The sequence below is a fragment of the Andrena cerasifolii genome, chromosome 3, assembly GCF_050908995.1.
Source record: "Andrena cerasifolii isolate SP2316 chromosome 3, iyAndCera1_principal, whole genome shotgun sequence".
NCBI classification, from domain to species: domain Eukaryota; kingdom Metazoa; phylum Arthropoda; class Insecta; order Hymenoptera; family Andrenidae; genus Andrena; species Andrena cerasifolii.
In genome coordinates, this window is record NC_135120.1 from 7,766,125 (window position 1) to 7,786,645 (window position 20,521).

Here is a 20,521-nt window from a genome sequence, read left to right on the forward strand (position 1 = left end):
GAATAACTGGTGGTGGCTAAAGGGGGGTTGTGATGAAGGTAGTTTTAGAGGGAAGGAAATTTAAATTAAAGGATCGAGTCGTGGTATAGATGAGAACTTGGGGAACGATTGATGGAACGCAGAGGGATGCTGAAATATTCGAAGACGACCCTAGCGCTAGAATAATCATCGGGGTTTTAACTTTGAAGAGATTAGAAGGAAGGATAATCGTTGTTATTTGGAATTGTGCGTGAAATCGAAAGAGAGAGGGAGAGAGAAGAGAGAGACAGAGAGCAGTGCAGTAGCGTTGTAACAGTGCAACACAGCAGACCGATAGAACTAGTATGTTTTATACTCACAAGGACCATTGTTACTGTCGGGGGCTGCGAAACAGGGAGATACAACAACACTTTAATTTCTAGTTCAATCAGGTAAGCGTTCGTAAAGAATATATTATGGGGAGAGACGGGTAAAGAGGGTGGACTGACGTCAAAATTCAACCGTAAACAGAAAACGATCGAAGCGACAAATCTTAAAAAAAAACCTGCTCCAACGTAGACCTCGAAATACAAAAGGTAAATTGTACTTAAAAAAAAAATAAATAAATAAATAATAAGGATTATCGTAATTGGTGTAAACAGATCTCGCGGCTCGTGTTACGTGCGATACATTCCAACATCCCCCATTCTGCTACAATCTCACCACTACACCCGTTACTTGATTAGAATTTAGTCACCGAATACCATTCACATTAAAACGGAAAGTAGCTGCGCGCGGTTCACTCGAAAACCCGCGGCATTGAAAAGTTATTATTACATGAGTCCCATAGCCGGGTTGAAATGAGAATCCTTGTAGGAGACGTTTAATTCGGGACTGGATTCGGGATGTAGCGCTCTTCGATCGCGCGTTCACGTTTCGAATGTAACACACGTTCGCCGCTGTCGTAACACAATCCGGCGCACGTCGAACGAAAAGACGAATCTCTCCCGGCGAGATATACAGGCGTATAATTCGCCCGTCTTGATCATTTCCAAGCCTTCTCGAATCGACGCGAGTGGCATTTCTTTCAAGGCGCGCGGACTGCTACCGATCAATATCGGGAGCAATCGAGAATATCGAGCTGCGTAGTTGATCCTGTACACGCCGCTACTCGTCCGCGTTATCGTCCTGCATGGAACGATGACGCGTGGAACGCTGAAGGAAGGAAACAAACGAACAACTAACTCGGCAGCACGCCGGTCTTTTGTAGCTTTTGTCACGCGTGTGGCCTGAAAGGCTGCATCGTTCCACATTCGCTTTGCAACTTCATCGTTCCATACGCGCGGGGAGGGTGCACCGCGGAATTAATTCGATCTTCGGCACGGTTGTCAAACGGTTTTCGAAACGGTTTATTTTTTTTTTGCCAGCGCGTCGAAACGCTCTCTCGCTCACCTGTGTTGAAATCCAGAGCGAACTCCTCGAAATCGTTGCCCTTCGTTATGCTGTATATGAGCTTGCGACTCAGCGGTGACTCGGCTTGTATGGACAGGGCCAGCGGCGAGTGCACCTCGATACTCTCCAGCACGCTGTCCGTGTAAAACTGCTTGTCGAACACCGGCATCGAGCGATCTATCACCTTCACGTTCACCGGCACCTCGATGGAGCAAGGTGTAATGCCTGAAATAACGTTTTAAAGCCTGTCGAAAGTCGTTCGGACGTGGACCATTAAGGGGTTCGAGCGATCGGTGCACTTACCACCGTCGTAAGCGGCGATGGTCAGCTGATACTCGCGATTGTGGCCCTCCAGGTTCTGTTTCAGAGATATCTCGCCCGTCTTTCGGCACACCTTGAACAGCTCCCCGTGGCCCTTCTTCAGCTCGTACCTCACCTCCCCGTTGTCGCCGCTGTCCATGTCTACTGCGTGCACCTGTGTGCCGATTTAAATGCGTTCCTTGCAAATGCGTTTGCATCGATACTTGTTAAACCTAATACGACAACGCTTTCTGCGCGCAGAACTGTAACGGACATGACCTTCCTTTTTAAGATTATGCAGAGTGAAATTAATTGTCCTGCACTACTGGACCTCGTTGAACTATATGCTCCTACCAGATGGGTCAGAAAAAGGCCGCCTTTCGTATACCGCAAATTCAAATCTAAATACGGGGCGCTTGATCCAATGAATCGCTTAAGGGGAGGTTCTGGTCTAAATGTCGATTTTTCTTTATTTCATTTTTCGAATGTTCAACCTTTTAGGAAAACGTGTTTAAAAGGATTGGTTGAAATTCGTAAAATTCTCGAAGTTATAGGCATTTGAGTCGCGGCAAATGCATGGGCAGCAACCGCCCACGTAAAACTTTAAACGCGTTTTTCTCAAAGCAGTGTTCTCAAAACGGTGGGACCTGTATCTTCAAAAGTTATTCTCCGATTCGACTGAAACTTTTTTTATTTTGAAGATTATTCTTTTGGCTAGGGGGGGATTAAAAAAATTAAAAATTTATAATTTTCAAAGGCGATGAAAGGACGAAAAATACAGGGAAAAGTGATTTCAAACTTGAATTGTCGTTATTTTCTAAAAAAATGTAATTTTTGTAATTTTTTTAGTTTCCCCCTAGCCAAAAGAATAATCTTCAAAATAAAAAAGGTTTCAGTCGTATCGGATAATAACTTTTGGAGATACAGCGCCCACCGATTTGGATCAATTTTTTGACGCCTTGACTTCAACGACTCCCCAAGGCTGTCTGCAATGATTAATTATAAAACAAAAAATATATTTCTATAACCTAAGACATCCTTAATACAATGCAAAAAGTCCTATTACATTATATATAGTAGTTTTCCTTTAATTAATTCCTATATATCACCTATTTTTTTGGGCTCTAGACCAGAACCTCCCCTTAATGTTCAGTGCTAGCTCCTATGTAGACTACGTCGACTTCTTTTCCGGTAGTGGTTCCTCTTTCAGTTGGAAGCTCTTCAGACTATGTGTCAGGAAAATCCTATCACGTCGTTGTAACTGTGCTTTGTACTGGGCAATGCCCGTTTAATTTTCAATAATAATAATAATAATAATAATAATTTCTGTGCGTCACACTCGAATATGAGATAGTACTGGTTGAGGTCCAACGACCATCATTAAGAAGAAAGAGCAACTACGACAGAATCGTAATATCACCGTAAAGGGAAATTTGCTGCAGCCCGCTCACCTTCGTGATAACGTCACCCTTTTGCGCATCGACGGACACAACGGCGTAGTAGGGCAGATTGACGAACATCGGGCAGTTGTCGTTGATGTCCAGTATGGTGACGTTGACGATCACGTGCGCCACCCTTGGCTTCTCCCCGTCCGGCATTTGGCTCTTCGCCTCCACTATCAGCTCGTAATGGTCGCAGACTTCACGGTCGAATCTAATCCCCGTGGTGCGGATCGCCCCCGACGTCGATCCAATTACAAACATGTCCGTGGGATTGAGGATGCCGAAGACTATGTGCTCGTTCAGTGCGCTGCCGAGAACGTTCACCACCGCGACGGTCGTGATCCTCGTCGAGTTCTCGGGGATCGTGCCCTCGTAGACGTCCTTCTGGAACACCAGGCCCGAGTTCTCCGACTTCTCCACCATCACGTTCACCTGGCTGACGCTCGAGTACTTCCCGTCGGAGACTCGGACCCGCAGCAGATAGCTTTTCTTCATGCGTTCCGGGTTGTGAACGGTGATGATCCCCGTCTGAGCGTCTATATCGAACGTATGCCCCTTGTTCCCGTCGATGATATCGTACCTGCACCAGAGAAAGTAGCGTTACCTCCGGGGGCCACCTTGTAACGGTCGAGAACGAGCAACGTCACAGTGAGCGCTCGCGAAAAAAAGGTCCACCGCGAACGAACATGCAAATGTCCTCGCCGTCACGGAATAAGCGGACAGCAACGTTCTTCCGGGGCGCGGGCAAAAGTGAACGCATATCGGACAGGGATCGTACAAATTTTATGCAACAATTATAATGGTAAATGGATGCTAATGAAAGCGCGAGAGGGGCATAAATATGAATCAGCTTTTTTAGCCAGGCATACATACAGAGACACGCACAGGCTAGTGGAGCGTTCTCTGCGAGAGCGAGGAGTGGTTGCGTTGTTCAGGAGGAGGGTTTAAAACGACTGAGAGGATCAAGTGACTATTTAAGTTTACAAATGTGAAGAGGTCAGTAAAATGCACTTTAAGGTCCCACGTACCTCAGCGCGATTCCTTCGGAGCCGTCCGGATCGACGGCGCTGACTTGGACGACAGCGACGTTCTTGTAGGTGGGCAACAGCAGGGTGGTGTTGTAGTCGTTCTCCAGGAACTTGGGTGGGCAGTCGTTCACGTCCATGACGGAGATCATCACCTTGGCTGTGGTCTCGGACGAGAGCTTGGGCTTGCCCAAATCGGAGACTTTCACGTGGAAGGAGAACTTCGGTATGCTCTCGTGATCCAGTACCATCACGGTTCTAATGGCGCCCGTGCTGGAGTCGATGTGGAAGTACTTTCGCGGCAGATCCTCGACGATATCGTAATTCAGGAGAGCGTTCAGCTCCGAGTCAGCGTCTTCCGCCTTTATGACCAGAGGGGTGCTGGTATTGGTGAGCACCAGCGAGCCTATGCTGGCACCCTCGCTGATCTCCCCGCTGTACGTGGCCTGGAGAAACCTGGGCGCGTTGTCGTTGCGATCCAGCACGTGGATGATCACGTTGCACCGAGCCCTCGCACCGGCCATGTTGGTCGCGGCCAGCGTCAGGTTGTAGAACTTAGTCTTCTCGTAGTCCAGCTCGTTCTTGATGACTATGATGCCCGTGCTGGGGTTCACGAAAAACGTGTCGTCCACGTTGCCCTCCATGATCTCGAACTGCAACGAGGAGGTGCTCCTTGCTTCCACGTGCTTCACGTACGTGCCCAGCTGCTGGTTCTCGTAGATCTCCGCGGAGAGCTCCTTCTGTATGAAACGAGGCGGAGCGTTGTCAGCCATGGTGACCATCACGTGGACTGGTACCGTATTGGATAGCGCCGGCGAACCGTGATCCGTGGCCTTCACGAGCAATATGTACTCGGAGGAGACACTCAGGTCCAGTTCACGGGCCACGCGAATCGCGCCCAGCTCCGGCTCAATGGAGAACATGTTGCCCACGTTCCCAGACGTGATCGAGTAAGTGATCTTCGCGTTGTCACCTCGGTCCCTGTCTATAGCGTAGACTTGCACCACTGCGGCGCCGATCGGCGAGGTCTCGAACACTTTCCCTTGGATGATCTCGCTGATGAACTCCGGAGCGTGGTCGTTGTGATCGTGCACGGTCACCATCACCCTGGCGTAGTTACGCTTGGCCGGCGTCCCCTGGTCCTTCACCATCACCGTCAGCACGTGCTCCTCGATCGTCTCCCGGTCCAGGACCTCGTTCAAGGTAACAGCGCCCGTCACCGAGTCCACGTGGAAGATCTCCAGCGAGGCCTGATTCTGTGCGGCGTGCAGGCTGTAGAACACCTTCTTGTCCTCGTCCTCGTCGGTGGCGTGCAGCTGCAGGATCTTCTCGCCCTTGCCCACGTTCTCCGAGATGTCCACGCGATATGTAGCCTCCGTGAACTCCGGCCTGTGATCGTTGATATCGATCACCGTGACCAGCAGCTGCGTCACTGCCGTGTGCACGCTGTCCGTCACGCCTATCGTCAGATTGTAGAAGTTCTGCGTCTCCCAGTCAAGCTTCTTCGCCAGCAGCACGTTCCCGTTGTCGCGGCCGATGAAGAACTCGTCCCGCTCGTTGCCGTCTGCAACACACACGCGGACGCCTCAAGTTCCCGCTTCTCGTTGGTAGAGGACGGCGCACCGTGACTACGCGGATTCTAACGAACCTCCCAACTCCGGCCAGGGATGTACGGGATCGTAACCGACGCGTGTACTCACCGAGGATATCGTACCACAGGGAGTCGCCGTCCTTGTCCGTGGCCTGCATCAGGGCCACGAGGAAGCCGACCCCGTCGCTCTCCGTCACCTCCACGCTTTGATTGTTCGTCTTGAAGACCGGCGGGCTCTCGGATTCCTTCGGAACCTCGACAACTTGCACGGACACCCGTGTTTGATGACTACGCTGCGGTTCCCCGCTGTCGGCGGCCCTTATCTGCCAAACAGACGCAAGTCAAACTCGAACTTAAATCGTATCGAGGGGAACTGCTTCCCGATCGATCGCGAGCCGTGGCTCTCAGGGCTATTACGCTGGTGTTGAATTTGCGGATGCTCTGTTCGCGGCCATCCTTTGCGTCTGGCAACTCTTGTGTATACCGAGGACTGCTCTTGATTGGAGGGCTTTATGTGTCGTGGGATCGTCGAATCGTTGGGGTGGAACGAAATGATAGCCGGTGGTGTTCGATGGGGCACGATGGTTTTCTAATTGACATTTTGCGGGTGGGAACGCTTCTGTTCATTACTCACCATCATCTCGTACTCCTGTCCAGCCTCGAATCCACGCTGCGAGTACACCATGCCCGTGGTGGGGTGTATCTTGAATTTGCCCTTGCCCCGGCCACCCTTAATGCTGTACTGGATTCTTCCATTGTCACCGACGTCTCTATCATTCGCGAGAACCTGGCATACAGGAACACAGTGGGCACGTTAGACAACAGTTACCAGTTACCCCTGCTGGTCCGACTCTCTACCAACATAACTTTACACGACAGAGAAGAGACATTAGTATCGTGCGCGGCCGTCGGCTGCATTAAAACGAAATGGAAAAAGAAATCCTGAGAAGTTGGCAAGATCCAAGCTCCATTGAACACGTCCCAAAATCGTCTCGAGGCGTTCGATCCTACGCGATCGCGCGGCAGAACGTTCGACAGTGTCTGGTAAAAGAAAGGGAACCAAAGAACTCGCCTACAGCGATCGCCGAGTGAAAGTGACATCCAGGGCGCGAATTCTAAACAATTCATTCTGTCTAAAACATCCTGTCCACGTTCTAAGAACCTCTCGGATTCGTCCCTCCCGGCTTTCCGCGGACGTGTCTCGCGGAACATTGCGCTCCTGGACCTGGAAGCGTAGCATTCGCGCAGTCGACGCGTCATGCGGCACGCGAAACGAAACGCGAGAATGGTAAAAGAAAGGAGCTGAACGGCGGAGGAGGCAGAACACTGCTCCCCTTGCGAGCTGCCAAATATCCATCTGCATCGAAGCGTATTGAACACAGGCCCCGGCTCCGCGAACTGGCTGATAGATCGCGCGAGCACGGAACGCCGTAACATCGAGCTGAGAAAGAAAACCACCCATGCTGATACATGGAAGAACGTACCCTCGCTAATGCCTGGGACAGAACGAATACGCTGCTTGCTCCTTTTGCGCGGGTATGCACAGTGGCTGAGCAATTCGTGTCGACTCTTATTGTCCAGATTAAAATTCCAGGAATTAAACGATAGACATGAAGACTGGCTGACGTGAAAGTGAAACAGTAGCTTTCAGAAATATTTATTATACTTTGTACTCCCACGAACGAATCACTCCGCCACTTAACGTACTCCCTTCGCGTACAAGCTCGTCAGCTATTCGAGCTTTCACACCCAGAATTTCCATGCTATTGCATGAGCGCAGCACGAGCAAAATCCTGAGCACAGGTAACGCACTATGAGTCGGGGGATGCTCGTTTCGGCGACGAAATCGTTATCCCACAAGCGATGCAGTCTTTGATCGGCGAACGAGAAACCGCGCTTCATGCATTCCATGGCACTTAGGTCATGCTCCCGCGGCCCAGCGCCGCGATCCTTATTATTAATCCACGATGAGAGAGAATGGAGAATGATCAGGCGACAGCCCCGTACACAAAGGCGAAACATTCAACAACATAACGTGTACACATAGAGACGAGCAAAACTGGCAAAATGTCGCGGAGATATCCAGACGGACACATACACAGGGGAGAGAATGGGGTGAGAGATAGATAGAGAGAGAGAGTGGGAAACGCGTGCGACGCGAGTCCGTGCGAATCTCTGGTTATTGAACATTTAATGCGAGCTGTCCGCGCTCGGGCACTCTGGCCAGCTTGCGAAAGCGTTGTTAAAGTCGAATGAAACGAAATAATAATGGACAGTGGCGCACTCAGGATTTAACCTTGGGGGAGCCGAGTTGAGCGGAGTAAAATATTTTTAATGCAAATTCAATCGAATTCAATGGGTGATTAGAAGAATTTATTTAAAGAATAAAATCCAGTTTGATTCTCTTACAATGCCCCTTCTTTTGGGGGTGCTAGGGACTCTTAGCTCTAGGTAATGTTCGCACGAAGTCGCACCGCGCTAGTGGTGGAGATTTATGGATAGTTGGCACCATCGATAGTTTTCGATTGTTGGGGCACTAGCCATCGATAGTTATTCATAGATACCGATAGTTTTATGTATAGGTAGATATGCTCAAGATAAAATTGTAGAAGGAAATTTACATCTTATTATGATCATTAATTTTTATGATAAATTTGTTTACTATTTACTAGTAGACCGACAATCAGTTGTCTAAAACTTGGATCGATTGAAGTAACCTAATATATATATATATATATATATATATATATATATATATATATATATATATTTTCTTAATAGGAATGAATGGCTAGCAAATTTAATTCATAGTAATGCAATAAAAGTTTATTATTTTAGATAAATAGAAACCTTTTTTATTTCTAACACAGAATTAAAAAAAATGATAAAACAATATATATATGATATTAATATTAATAAGATGGAATTGTTTTATCATTTTTTTTAATTCTGTGTTAGAAATAACAAAGGTTTCTATTTATCTAAAATAATAAACTTTTATTGCATTACTATGAATTTGATAGCCATTCATTCCTATTAAGAAAAATTAATGTATCCACATTTTTAGGTTTTAATCTTGATCTGCGGTCAGTTATGATTTGACCTGCAGCACTAAAAGTTCTTTTACTTGCTGTGGAAGAGCCAGGGATGCATAAATTATTAAATGCTAGCTGTGTTAAGACATCCATGTCTTCACCTATTCCTTAAAAAGGATACAGATAATTAACAGGAAATTACAATTTATAAGCAAATATTTAAGTTACCTTCCAAAAAGCTAAAGGATCAGATTTCTCTGAGGCATTTTCTTTTTCTAAAAATTGTCTTTTCAAAATTAGAACATCTGTTGTTATATTTTTATTCTTTTCTCTAATTCTTTGTTCCAAAAATGAAAATAAAGATTTTTGTGATGGTGACGTTAATGGTGATGTTTCTGTGCTTAGTAGTTGTATCGCTGTTGTTTCTCTTAAAATATTATTCATTTCTTGTTGCAACAAAAGCGAGGCTTCCTTAGAGTTTTTTGGATTTCTGATAGCTTCTTCTTTAAACCTTGGACCAAGAATTGTTGCAATTCTTGTTACAGATCTTAACTCGTGAAGGAAGACTCTTTGTATTACAGATTCTGTTACTTTTGCACAAACTATTTTTCCTTCATTGGTATTCAAATCTTTAGTTATATTGTTTAGGTAGTTACATATTCCGTAACTCAGGGGTATAATCATAGAAATCGTTACATAGTCTGAACAAGAAATCTTCTTTGTTGCTTCTTCAAAAGGAGACCAAATGTTTTTTAAGTCGCCAAAAACAATTATTTCATCCACTGTTAGCGGTGGAGGAGCATTACGTAATTTAATCAGTGCTTGTAATCTGAACTATTCCATCTTACTGGTACTTCTTGAATTAATTTATATTCCTGAGTTTTTGTTGCTCGTTGTTCTTTCTTAAGCACCTCTGTTCCAACACTGCTGCTTTTAAAAAACCGAACAATTTCCTGGCATTCTGTAAGTATTTCTTTTATGCACTCCAGGTGAAGCATACCCTGCATTATTAAATTCAAAGTACGTGAAATTATACGGAAAGTATTCAACATACAAGCAACAAATCACAAAATTAATTAAACATAGTTTAATAATTGTTTTATCATTTTTTTTTAACCAATAACAATTCGTAAAATACACGTGCAGGCAAATACGGCTATAAAGTGTCTTCGTAATGACAAAAGGCTAACAGTAGGTAGTACGAAACAAATGAAACTCCTCGCTTGCAATAATTCAAAAATTTCAGAATTCTAGGCGCGTAACCTCTACTATCGACATGGAAACTAAGCTATCGATAGTTTTCGATAGTGAGGACCATCGGTGACTATCCATACTACCATCGATAAATCTCCACCACTACGCCGCGCACGGTTAAGAGACTTCGAAAAGTGTGGGCGGTTGCATCGGGCAGGACGAAATAAAAAAAGGAAAGAAAAAGGAGGATCGATCAAGTTACACGAATGCATGGCGGTCCTATGTAACGGGCAGCGGGGTTGCACGAAGATGCAGCACCATAATCATATAACGAACGCACCAGTACCGAGATGAACAAAGAAGCGGCCATAAATCAATGCAAAAAGAAGAGCTCGCGTAAACTACCCGACAGACCAATTTCCGCATTTACGCATGAATTATGCCCCCGCTCGTGTGTGCACGCGGCGGGTCAGTGTTACGTGCCGGCGGTGTCCTTACCCTGAATATACGATCTCCTGACAAGGTGTCGGGGCTAAATGTCTCCCAAGTCCCGTTCTCTAGTAACGTATCGATCGAGAGGTCGAACTCCCGCGAGCGGTTCCTCGATTTCTGTCGGGAACCAGAGAAGGAGAGCGTTTAACTTTCGCATTCATTGCTGCTAATTCGCCCCGAGGCCCTCCGCGTGCGACTTCTCCTGGGCTCGCCGGAGGAACACTCGGCTCCGATCGCTCGATTACTCCAACAATTCGTTCAAACACGCCCGACGACGTTGCTAAGGCGTCGCGAGTGTCGTCCGCCCGAAATTACAATCGATTCTCGATGGTTGAGCCGGTCTATGGGACCGTTCTTCTACCCCCCGCTGGAAAGGATCGCGCTTTATGCTCGTGATCTATGGTACACCCCCGGTCTTCTCCTACCGGCTTCAGGTCCCAGACGTTCTCTGGCTGTTCGCACTCATCCTTCCTCCATGGAAGACCGTTGGCTGTGCGGGGATTCTTGGCAGATCGAGCGTGAAAACGGGGGAATTTGTGTGTGGCGACGATCGAGGGGTGCGGATCAGAAATTTGCCCAAGTACAGTGCTCGACGATCGGCGGTAATCACGGGAGCGAGCGGCTGCGACGCGGTGTTCGGTGAAATCGAACCTGCGGCCTCGACGAAACGCGGCCGAGGAAATTATATTAAATATCCCGGGCATACTGTAAAAGCCATATCGCTGTTGACATCGGATTAACGGGGCACCTCCGCCGCGTTGATACCATTTATTACCTTATTTTCCCTCGCGCCCTCGCAATTTTGCAAATATTTAGCGTTACCGGGATATACTCTTAACGGGCGCGGCTCCATTCCCGGTTAATAGCCTTCCCGAATTCGGCTATCGTATTACATTTTCCAACAGTTCGGCTGTTCTGCGCTTCCTGCTCCCGGGGTTGTTTCATTGATTCATTATCATCGATTATTCGAACCTTGAAGCTAGCTTCTTCGATCCTTATAAACAGCGCGGAACAAACTTTCCCATTGAGACCTGAATCCCTTTTAGAAACGACCATCCGACGCCCAGGATCGATCTCTAAGCGTGCAACAATTGCCGAAGCTGAACTGCTCGTTACCGCTATTTCCGCCGATCGAAGCCCAAAGTCGGCGACACGTGGAACGCTGCTGCGTCTCTTAGTAGTAAATCCGAGGAACAAGGGAGGGTTGTAGGAGGATCCCGTCGCGAGGGTGTTCGCGCGGTAAATCTTCTACCCTTTCACGGTGCGGTAGTCAGCGAGAGTGGCCGTGGGTTGTTACACTTTGATCACGCGGGAACAAGAGACGACCCGGAGGCGGGGGGGGCCACGTTCGATAACGACAAAGCGGGGTGTATCGCAAGCAATCCGCCCGCAATTTGCGGGCGCGTATACGTACCAGACGCTTTTTCTCTGTACCTCGGCTCACGCGACACATCGTGCCACGCCTGTGCACGCGCGTGTATGCTGGCTCTGTTACGGCGTACAAAATTAAGACGGGGTTCAAGCAATCACTAAAGGGGGGGGGGTTAGATAAGCTGGATCGACTTCTGCATCGAGGCACAGGTTCGTCAAGGGGAACCTCTGGCTCTCGTTACGGGGAAGCGTGAGGTTTGAGACTTTGTGATTGGGGTGAAGAGGGCGGAGATTGTAGCTGATCGTTTACTTATCTAAAGTGAATATTAGTTCAGACTAGGGCTTGAACAGGTTCCGAAAATAACTGTTTCAAAGAGTTATGGGGAACCTTTATTCTGAATAACAGTTATAAAGAACCTAAATATCAAATTGTATGAGTTTAAGTTGCGGTTCCTATATAGCTGTGTAACTTTTATGTTTTAGGTTCTATATAAGTTCCAAAGCGGTTATAGAACCGATTTATATAGTTCTATAACTTTTATTTGTTAGGTTCCATATAAGTTCCAAAGCGGTTATTGAACCGATTTATATAGCTCTATAACTTTTATTTCTTAGGTTCTGTATAAGTTCTGTGAGATTGGGAAGCGACCGGATCAGCAGCAGGGTGGAGAGGCTACTCGCGTGCCTCTAAACAAGTTTATTATACAAGTTTATTATATATATATAATAAACTTGTATAATATAATAATTATATAATTATTATTATATATAATAAACTTGTATAATAAATAAATATATATAATAAACTTGTTTAGAGGCACGCGAGTTGCTTCTTCACCCTGCTTCTGATCCGGTCGCTTCCCAATCTCACAGAACTTATGCAGAACCTAAGATATATATATAAGTATGCGTATTAAGTCTATCTATTCTGTGTATTATTATAGCAAAAAGCGCAATAAATATTTAATACCATAGATCGAAACTTTTATTTGTCAAGTTCATTTTTTCAATGAGGGTCCACCTCACCATCAGGACCATGATTCTGACAACATATTAAAAAATCATTGAAATCCATAAGCTAGCCCCTCATCGGTATAACAACCAAACATTTATATTAACGAACACTTTATATTACAAAATAATTGTATATGTAACTATGTACAAATGTGTACATAATACATATTTACTCACTTATTTATAATAATTTTTAAACAATTTCATTATACACAGGAATCTATAGTTCTAATATGTTGTGGTTTCATTTACTTGTAAAATTCTGTACAATCGTTACCAGAATCGGTTCTATAACCGCTTTGGAACTTATATAGAACCTAAAAATAAAAGTTATAGAACTATATAAATCGGTTCTATAACCGTTTTGGAACTTATATAGAACCTAAAAAATAAAAATTATAGAACTACATAAATCGTTTCTATAACCATTTTTGAACTTATATAGAACCTACAAAAATAAAAGTTATAGAGCTATATAGGAACCGCAACTTACACTGATATAGTCTGACATTTGGAGTCTTTATAACGGTTATTCAGAATAAAGGTTCTTCATAACTCTTTCAGGAACCGAAATCTTCATAATAACGGTTTCAAGCCCTGGTTCAGCCACTAGCTGCGAAGTCTGCTTCGAAATAGAACTCAAGAACAAATGCTCCAGCGGAAAATCCATAGAAATACTGAGCTCCTAGATTCGACCTCGGAATCGTTTCCCTTTTGACGAGTTAACGAGCAGCTTTGAAGGAGCGCGCGAGTCAAGATAGCTAGAATTCGACTGGCTGGCGAATAATATTATTTCAAAGAGAAGATACAATGGAAACTATATAATCCAGTGCTTTAACGGCTGGAAGCCCAGGGGAAACGAATGGCGCCGCTTCGGAATCGAAGTTTCGATTAGTTCTCGACTCACGCACGCCTCCCCTTGTCTAGCCTACGTAATCTGGGCGAGCGTTCCTCTCGCGGGCTTTTTCCTGGCGAGTGAGCAGATAATATATACAGCAAGATATTCGAGGGATGGATGCTTCTGGGTGGTGTACGAAAACGAGGGGAACGGTGCCGGAGCAGAGAGTCGCTGGCTCCGTCCGCTTCTCGATTCACATCGAGGGCCGAAGTGGCATGTTCCAATTGAACTACGGAAGGCTCGGATGGAGTTACGTCGACGGGGAAATCGTTCCGAGTGGTCGAAACAAAGGAGGGACACTTCGTACCTGGAACAAGGGTTTGTCGGCCGATGGGGAGGCTGGTATCTGAACGGTGTAGAATTTTTGCTCGAACTCGGGCCCGTGGTCGTTTATGTCCGCCACCGCGATCACCACGCGGGTCGTGGACGACAAAGAAGGCCTCCCGTCGTCCCTCACTGTCACCTGAAACAGAAAATGATCGATCGCAGGTTTGAGAGGTGGCTGCAGATTTATAGTTCCTCGGCGGGGAAGACTTCGCCGGTACAAAACAGCTTGGGCATCGAGAAAAATGACCCACTCCGCGGCCGAACCCGCAGCATTCTCCCCGACGTCCCAGACGTGTGTTTAACAGCCGCGCTGCGACAGAGCGGGGGAGAAAAATTGCCCGCGGATTCGACGAATCGAAGTAGATAAGGATAATAGCGCGCGGGCCGGCTCTGTGTTATTACCCGCGCCTGCCATTCGACCACCGTGTGGTTTATTCAAGGAAAACTCATTTATACCGGCAAAGTATATTCCTGTCACGGGCGGAGCGTTGGAAATGATTAAAGTAAGGCTGAATGTGCCATCAGTTTTACCTGCTTCCTGCCCACCTAGCCGGGGTCATTTTCGCACAGCAGAATTACTGCCGGTGGAATACGGCACGGGCACATTCCAGGGCAGATTCAAATGCCGGCTAGCGAAACGGAACCCGAAGGAATATAACGAGAAGTGTGGCGCACTTTGGAACTTGGCAACGCAATATCTCGAAACGTTTCTCGGCGAGTATGAGTTTCCGCCCGGCCTTTTCTTTTATCCCACTTACCGCGGCCGTTACCCTTATCCTACACACTTTCCACCATCTTCCCGCTGGGTACCGCGAAATCTTCCCCCCGGACTTTTCATGCAGGAGCATCGCACGTACGATCTAGCGCAATCGGCCAGCGCTGACCGGGTTCGTCCTCGGCGATCGTAAATGTAAAGGGCCAACGAAATCTCGGCGAGGATGCCGCTGCGGGGAAAGTTACTCCTCCGACATGGCTACCTTCCCCGCCAGGATAAGGCTCCGCACACCTTCTGTCTATTCGATCGAGCTTATCCCCGGTACCAGCCGCCTTCCATTCCACCCGCGTCTTATTCTTCAAGCCGACTCGCGTAATAGTTTTGATGCTTATCCTCCAACGGGCACGGGGAATCTAGCTGCTCCACCGCGGGATTATATTCGTCGAACAACTGGCGTAACTGCGCGCAGAGTGCGAGGCAGACTTTCCGGGAGCACCCGGAGGAGTTGCTTCGCGTGCAGCCTCTTCTGAAGTTCCAGTGCCGGCCAGTAGACGATGACGTTGCGAGGTACGCAGTTTCATTGAATCCATTAAAATGGCCAATCGCGAGCTGTCATAGCCAGTGCTCAGGGTACACCGATCGAGGCTAGTTTAATTACTGCGGCCCGGTTGTCTCGTTAGCCACCGGCAGGTGACTGTTCCCCCTTACGCCACGGTTTTACATGTTTGTCCTGTTCCCGCGAAAAATAGCCGAAAGCAATATCGGCAGGGTCCATCTGTTCCCGCCGCATCGGCCCCCGCAGCACGGTCACGTTGCACCCTCTGTGTATCGATTAACCGATATCGGGTTATCAATTATCCTTAGCGCATATTGGTGGGTACGGAATTCGCGATATTGAGATTTAAAGAGCGCAATAATTTATCGCAACACCTCGTCCGGTCGTTGATATGAATCCCTCTGTGCTTGGGTTCGGTGCCTCCCCTCCCTCTCCTCCGTCCTTTTTGGGGCTGTTGGCTCACGTGTCGCGGTAATACGCGGAGCACACTGTTTAAGCGTTTTCAGCGAAATTATTTACTCGAACAGCTGTATTCCCCGCGGCCCTCGCGATCGATATTTAATCACATCCGCCGCTGGGAGCGCGCAAAGCCAGGCGGGCTGCTCGCAGACTCGAATTCGAGGCGTCTAGGAATTCATGCGTCGCTTCTACATTTTGCGAAGTGACAAGTGACTCTTGCGCGGCGCGGAGGTTATTGTTTTAAGAATATAGTTGCCCTGGGAGGTGAATATAAAAGGGGGAACGATGGTCTTTGACTTAAGTAACCCTCCTTCTAGACTCTCAAGCGGCGGGCAGAGTAAAAAAGAGGGTTGACGATTTTCGTAATAAAAGAAGGGGTTCTCCTGTAAACATAAATTTGCTTTAAAGCGACGGAATCCTCCGCGGAAGTCCTTTTACTGCGAACGGAAGACTCGAAGAATCCTCCAAGATAATGGTTGAGGATTTATGACATCTCCCTTGGAGACGTTACAATTTTCATTAATTTACCTCGGAAAGATAGAGGTCGCTTTATTCGACTGTTTGCTGGCGACGAGTAAATACACCCCCTAGCAAGAATCACAAATGAAACTGGAGTGTTCGGCAAGTAGGAAGATTCTTGGGGGCATACTACGCTAGAGAAACCTCGCAGAAATTATCTGATAAAAACGAGCATGAGTATGTCCCACCGAAAAGGTCCAACATGTTTCAACGAATCACAGGGACAGTTACAGAGAAGTGCACGAGGTCACCCATTTGACTCGAATATTATTATTATTATTATTTATTTCAACGGGTAAATACCCTTTAGTTTACAATTAACAAATAATGTAAAAGAAAAGAAAACAGAAGAAAAGCCAGTACATATATAAACAAACTATGATACAATAAAATAATGGAACTAATGAACTAATACAATTAACGTTAGAATTTAAATTAACGGGCGTGTACAAAGACGTTCCTGCGAGCCAAAGCCCGCAAACGATATTTAAAGGTGGCCAATGTACGGTTAAAAAAATCAACATGTTCGCTATAACGATTCGCTAATTTACATATTCTATTAATGGAGTTATTCATCCCAAACGACGTGCTGTGTCCCGATAAGTAAAAAAGAGAAGTCGATAGACAAAGTTGAAATCCTGATTTTTTCCTGCAAAAATCACGCGAAAAATCAGGATTTCAACTTTAAATAGCCGCCATTTTGTTTTAACTTAATATTTCGGAAAATTCTTTCCGTCAACCTGAGGATACATTAATATACTAACGAAATCTTTTTTGTTTTTTGATTTGAGATAATCTGGTTCCGACTGGCAATGCTCACCGCAAAACCAAATTTTTAAAAATGCTTCTTGGATGTCGCCCGTTATTTTATTATAAACGTAAATATTTTTCCACGAAAAAATTACTAAATATTCTTTAAATGTTGCTCTTTTAAGCGCAAAAAGTTCTGTAAAAATATACGCTTCCGCTTCTTCAAAAAAAATTCACAAATATTCGCCTCTTTTCGACCGCCTGGCTAGGCATAACCCCTTAATGCCGAAGCGAGGAAAACTTTGAACTCGATTTTCTCGCGAAATTTGGAATAACAGGTCTTGCCGCGAACAAGGCGTGCGCCAACTGTATGCAGAATTTGAGCCAAATCGTTGACTCGAACCTCGCTCCCTGCCCTCGTTCACGTGAGTGTCCTGAACAAGCTCTGGACCACTCCCCAAGCACAGGATATATACACCTTGTTTCGAGGATCTCCGGGGACCGCGTTCTCCCTGTGATTAGGGGTAATAGTGGGGCACAATTCTTGAGAATCTTCTGGTTCGTGTGCCGAGGCCTTTCCCGTCTCCTCGTAATTACCCCGTCGGCATCTGCTGATTTCTTCAGGCATAACCTCGCGTTTGCGGCCGAGCCCGCGGGACTCGCTTACTCGCTCGACACGAGACCCGCTCGCTACTCGTCTCCGGCGAAAGGGTTGCCGGTAATAAACTCCGCCCGGCGGAATGTCGTCAGGCTGTAACACGCGACCGACATTATTCCTCGTTTCCCGGAGCTGGCGAAATATCGACGGGACGAGGGCTGAACGTGCACGACTCCCGGCTGCAATCGCGCACGTAATTTCGGCGGCGGCCGTGCCCCAGGTCGATCTCTGACCCACGCGGATCTTTGAATATTTGTCATGGAAATGGGGGCTGCCTTTCATATTTTCGTGGGTACGTGAACCATGGTTTCTTGCTCCCCGAGCACCAAGCAGGGGGTGTACATTATTGGTCGGAAGAATGGGATCTGATCTTCGAAGTAACCTGAACTCTGAAGCTTTGAAACTTTTGCTTTTATGTAAAAGTCTGCGTAGAATAGAATATTGGACTGTTCCAGGTAATAACGAACTACCTAAGTAATAAGAAATGAAGTCGCCATTAAAATGTTTTCATGATTATATCTGAATGATTATTTCTGGCGCGGTAATAAACTGTAATACATAATTAGCCAACTACTGTTGATGGAGAGAGGTAATAACAGCTGTGACTTCCTTTAATTAATTTGGTAATATTGAATTGCACTAAACACCTCCATTAAGAAACTTGAAGAGAATGTAGGGTAGACCGGGGGCGACAGTAACAGGGGGCGATTGTAACACGTTAAATATCTCAAAACATATGATATATATTTACGCCTTTCGTATATATTGATGGAACTGAGACAGTGTATATATACGTCTTTCGCAGGCAAAGGGTTAAAACTGAAAAGTAAATGTCAAGTCAACTAACCCCACAGCCGGGGTTTGTTGACATATTCGTCTCACCGCTCTAAATATAATAAAAACTACGACCTAGACTCAATTAAAACAATTTTAAATAAATTAAGCCAGTATACCTAACCAAATTTGTAAGCTTTTGGTGTGCAACAAGTCAAGAAAATACCAATGGTCTATTTATAAAAATTAGAAATGTTAAAAATTAGTCAACTAGCCCCGGTCTCCCCTACAATTGCAGATTTTAATAATGGATCGTAACTGAATACAGACTGCAATGTTTAACCACCATACAATGAACTATGCATTAATTAAAACAGAAATCGTCACACAAAAATTGATTTTCACCGAAAAATTGAATCAGTACCGCACCTACATATGAGGCATTGGGAGCAACAACGGACTAATCTTAAGTAGTACTCGGTAAATGGAGAAATAGGCGATCTGAAAAATAGGATTTCAACAGCATTTTGTTTTGCAGACTGCAGCTGGTGCCTTTACCTTAAGTTTTATGCATGCTGAAAATTATATCAAAATCGGTTAACGTTGCTAATCTCGAAGGTTCGAGATTACCCCATCGGATTTGTTCGTCGATACCCCACGACATCAAAAAATAAAAAAGAATTTATTTCAGAGGTTCGAATCATGATTCAAGCAACGCCTTGGTCACAAAATGTTGGTAAAAAAAGTGCTTTATTTCAGCTTAATTGCATGCAATTGAAAATGGACAAAATATTACTTCAAACATGATGAAAATAATAAATTGTGTTTATCTTGAATAGTATGAGCGTTCTGTATTTATTACTTTCTGCTCGAACATCGTTTTCATTTATTAAAACGCCGTAATCATCGCATTCGTGTTTACCCTATTCTCTCTTACTGAATGTAAGAATTAATCACCTGAAGAATGCACCAGCCAAAACGTTTTCTATTTCTGCCACAATGGGGACACCGCATAATTGGTTATAAATTTTACTTTTCTTCATTTACCATTACAATTAAAATCAATAAATATTTTAATTTTGTAAAGCTAAATTTGTGCTACTGTCGACTCAATGCAGCGTTACAACCGACCCGGGGTCAGGGACGATTATAACACTTTCTCCGCTTCTCATTTTGCATTAATAACCGGAATATTACTTGACACAGGGTAAACCACCCAGTGAATGACCGAACTTTGAATCTATGGATCCAGTAAATGACCGCTTACTTTTAATAAGAACTGTACTTATTAATGTCTGCTTAATACGCGTGACTAAAAATACTGAATATTAAAAGTGCAACTACACTCCATTTGTAAACATATAATAATTTTTAAATTTATAATTGCCATTTCTTTGTCATTCACTGGTATGCAGTCAATTACTGGTTGCTTTACCCCACAGCGAAACTGTTGTGGCTCAAATAATGTCAGATAAGTAAATAACATTTTCATAAAAAAAAACTGTTGCTGTAACTGTAATAGTTTTTGCGCAAGCGTATTCCAAAGTCAGAGTGTTACTACCGCCCCCGGTCTACCCTACCTACAGAGCACGAAATCTGAGCCCAAACGAAACGCCCGAAGGTATTCTAAATTATTCATAGAATACTAAAAAAGATTCCCCTTGTGGCGTAATTCCAGCGTGACACGCTACGTAATCGAATGGAACCCGTTTATCATCGCCTCGCTAGTCATCATTTGCTTAATTCCCCATGCACTTTGCGCCCCGCGGTTGCGTGCACCCGGCCAATCTCTACTCCGCAATATTTCCAGGCCGTCGCGGAGAGCACGCTAGAGATAAGGCTTTCTTTGAAGACGCGTCTAAGAATGCGCAACCTGTTTGAGGAAGACGCGGAGTCTAGTGTGCTCGAGACCGAAAGGAAGCGGCACCCCAGATGGCGAAACCTGCTCCGTGGACTGTGTAAATCGCCGATGGCGCCCGGTAGACGCCATT

The 20,521-nt window shown here is 45.6% G+C and overlaps 1 protein-coding gene across 4 annotated transcripts in view; it reads right to left on the minus strand.

The window, feature by feature from the left end:
• The window catches only part of Kug (FAT atypical cadherin kugelei), a 508,387-nt gene that overhangs the window by 15,425 nt on the left and 472,441 nt on the right, over positions 1 to 20,521 (minus strand). For 3 of the 4 annotated variants that reach the window (XM_076808465.1, XM_076808464.1, XM_076808463.1), the window contains 9 exons: positions 14,080 to 14,235; positions 10,496 to 10,606; positions 6,403 to 6,555; positions 5,878 to 6,091; positions 4,181 to 5,741; positions 3,162 to 3,732; positions 1,714 to 1,885; positions 1,411 to 1,635; positions 339 to 362 (listed from right to left, as the gene is read on the minus strand). In XM_076808465.1, the coding sequence (XP_076664580.1) occupies positions 339 to 362; positions 1,411 to 1,635; positions 1,714 to 1,885; positions 3,162 to 3,732; positions 4,181 to 5,741; positions 5,878 to 6,091; positions 6,403 to 6,555; positions 10,496 to 10,606; positions 14,080 to 14,235 (3,187 nt within the window). The remainder of the gene's footprint in view (positions 1 to 338; positions 363 to 1,410; positions 1,636 to 1,713; positions 1,886 to 3,161; positions 3,733 to 4,180; positions 5,742 to 5,877; positions 6,092 to 6,402; positions 6,556 to 10,495; positions 10,607 to 14,079; positions 14,236 to 20,521) is intronic. The other variant, XM_076808466.1, reaches the window with a different exon arrangement.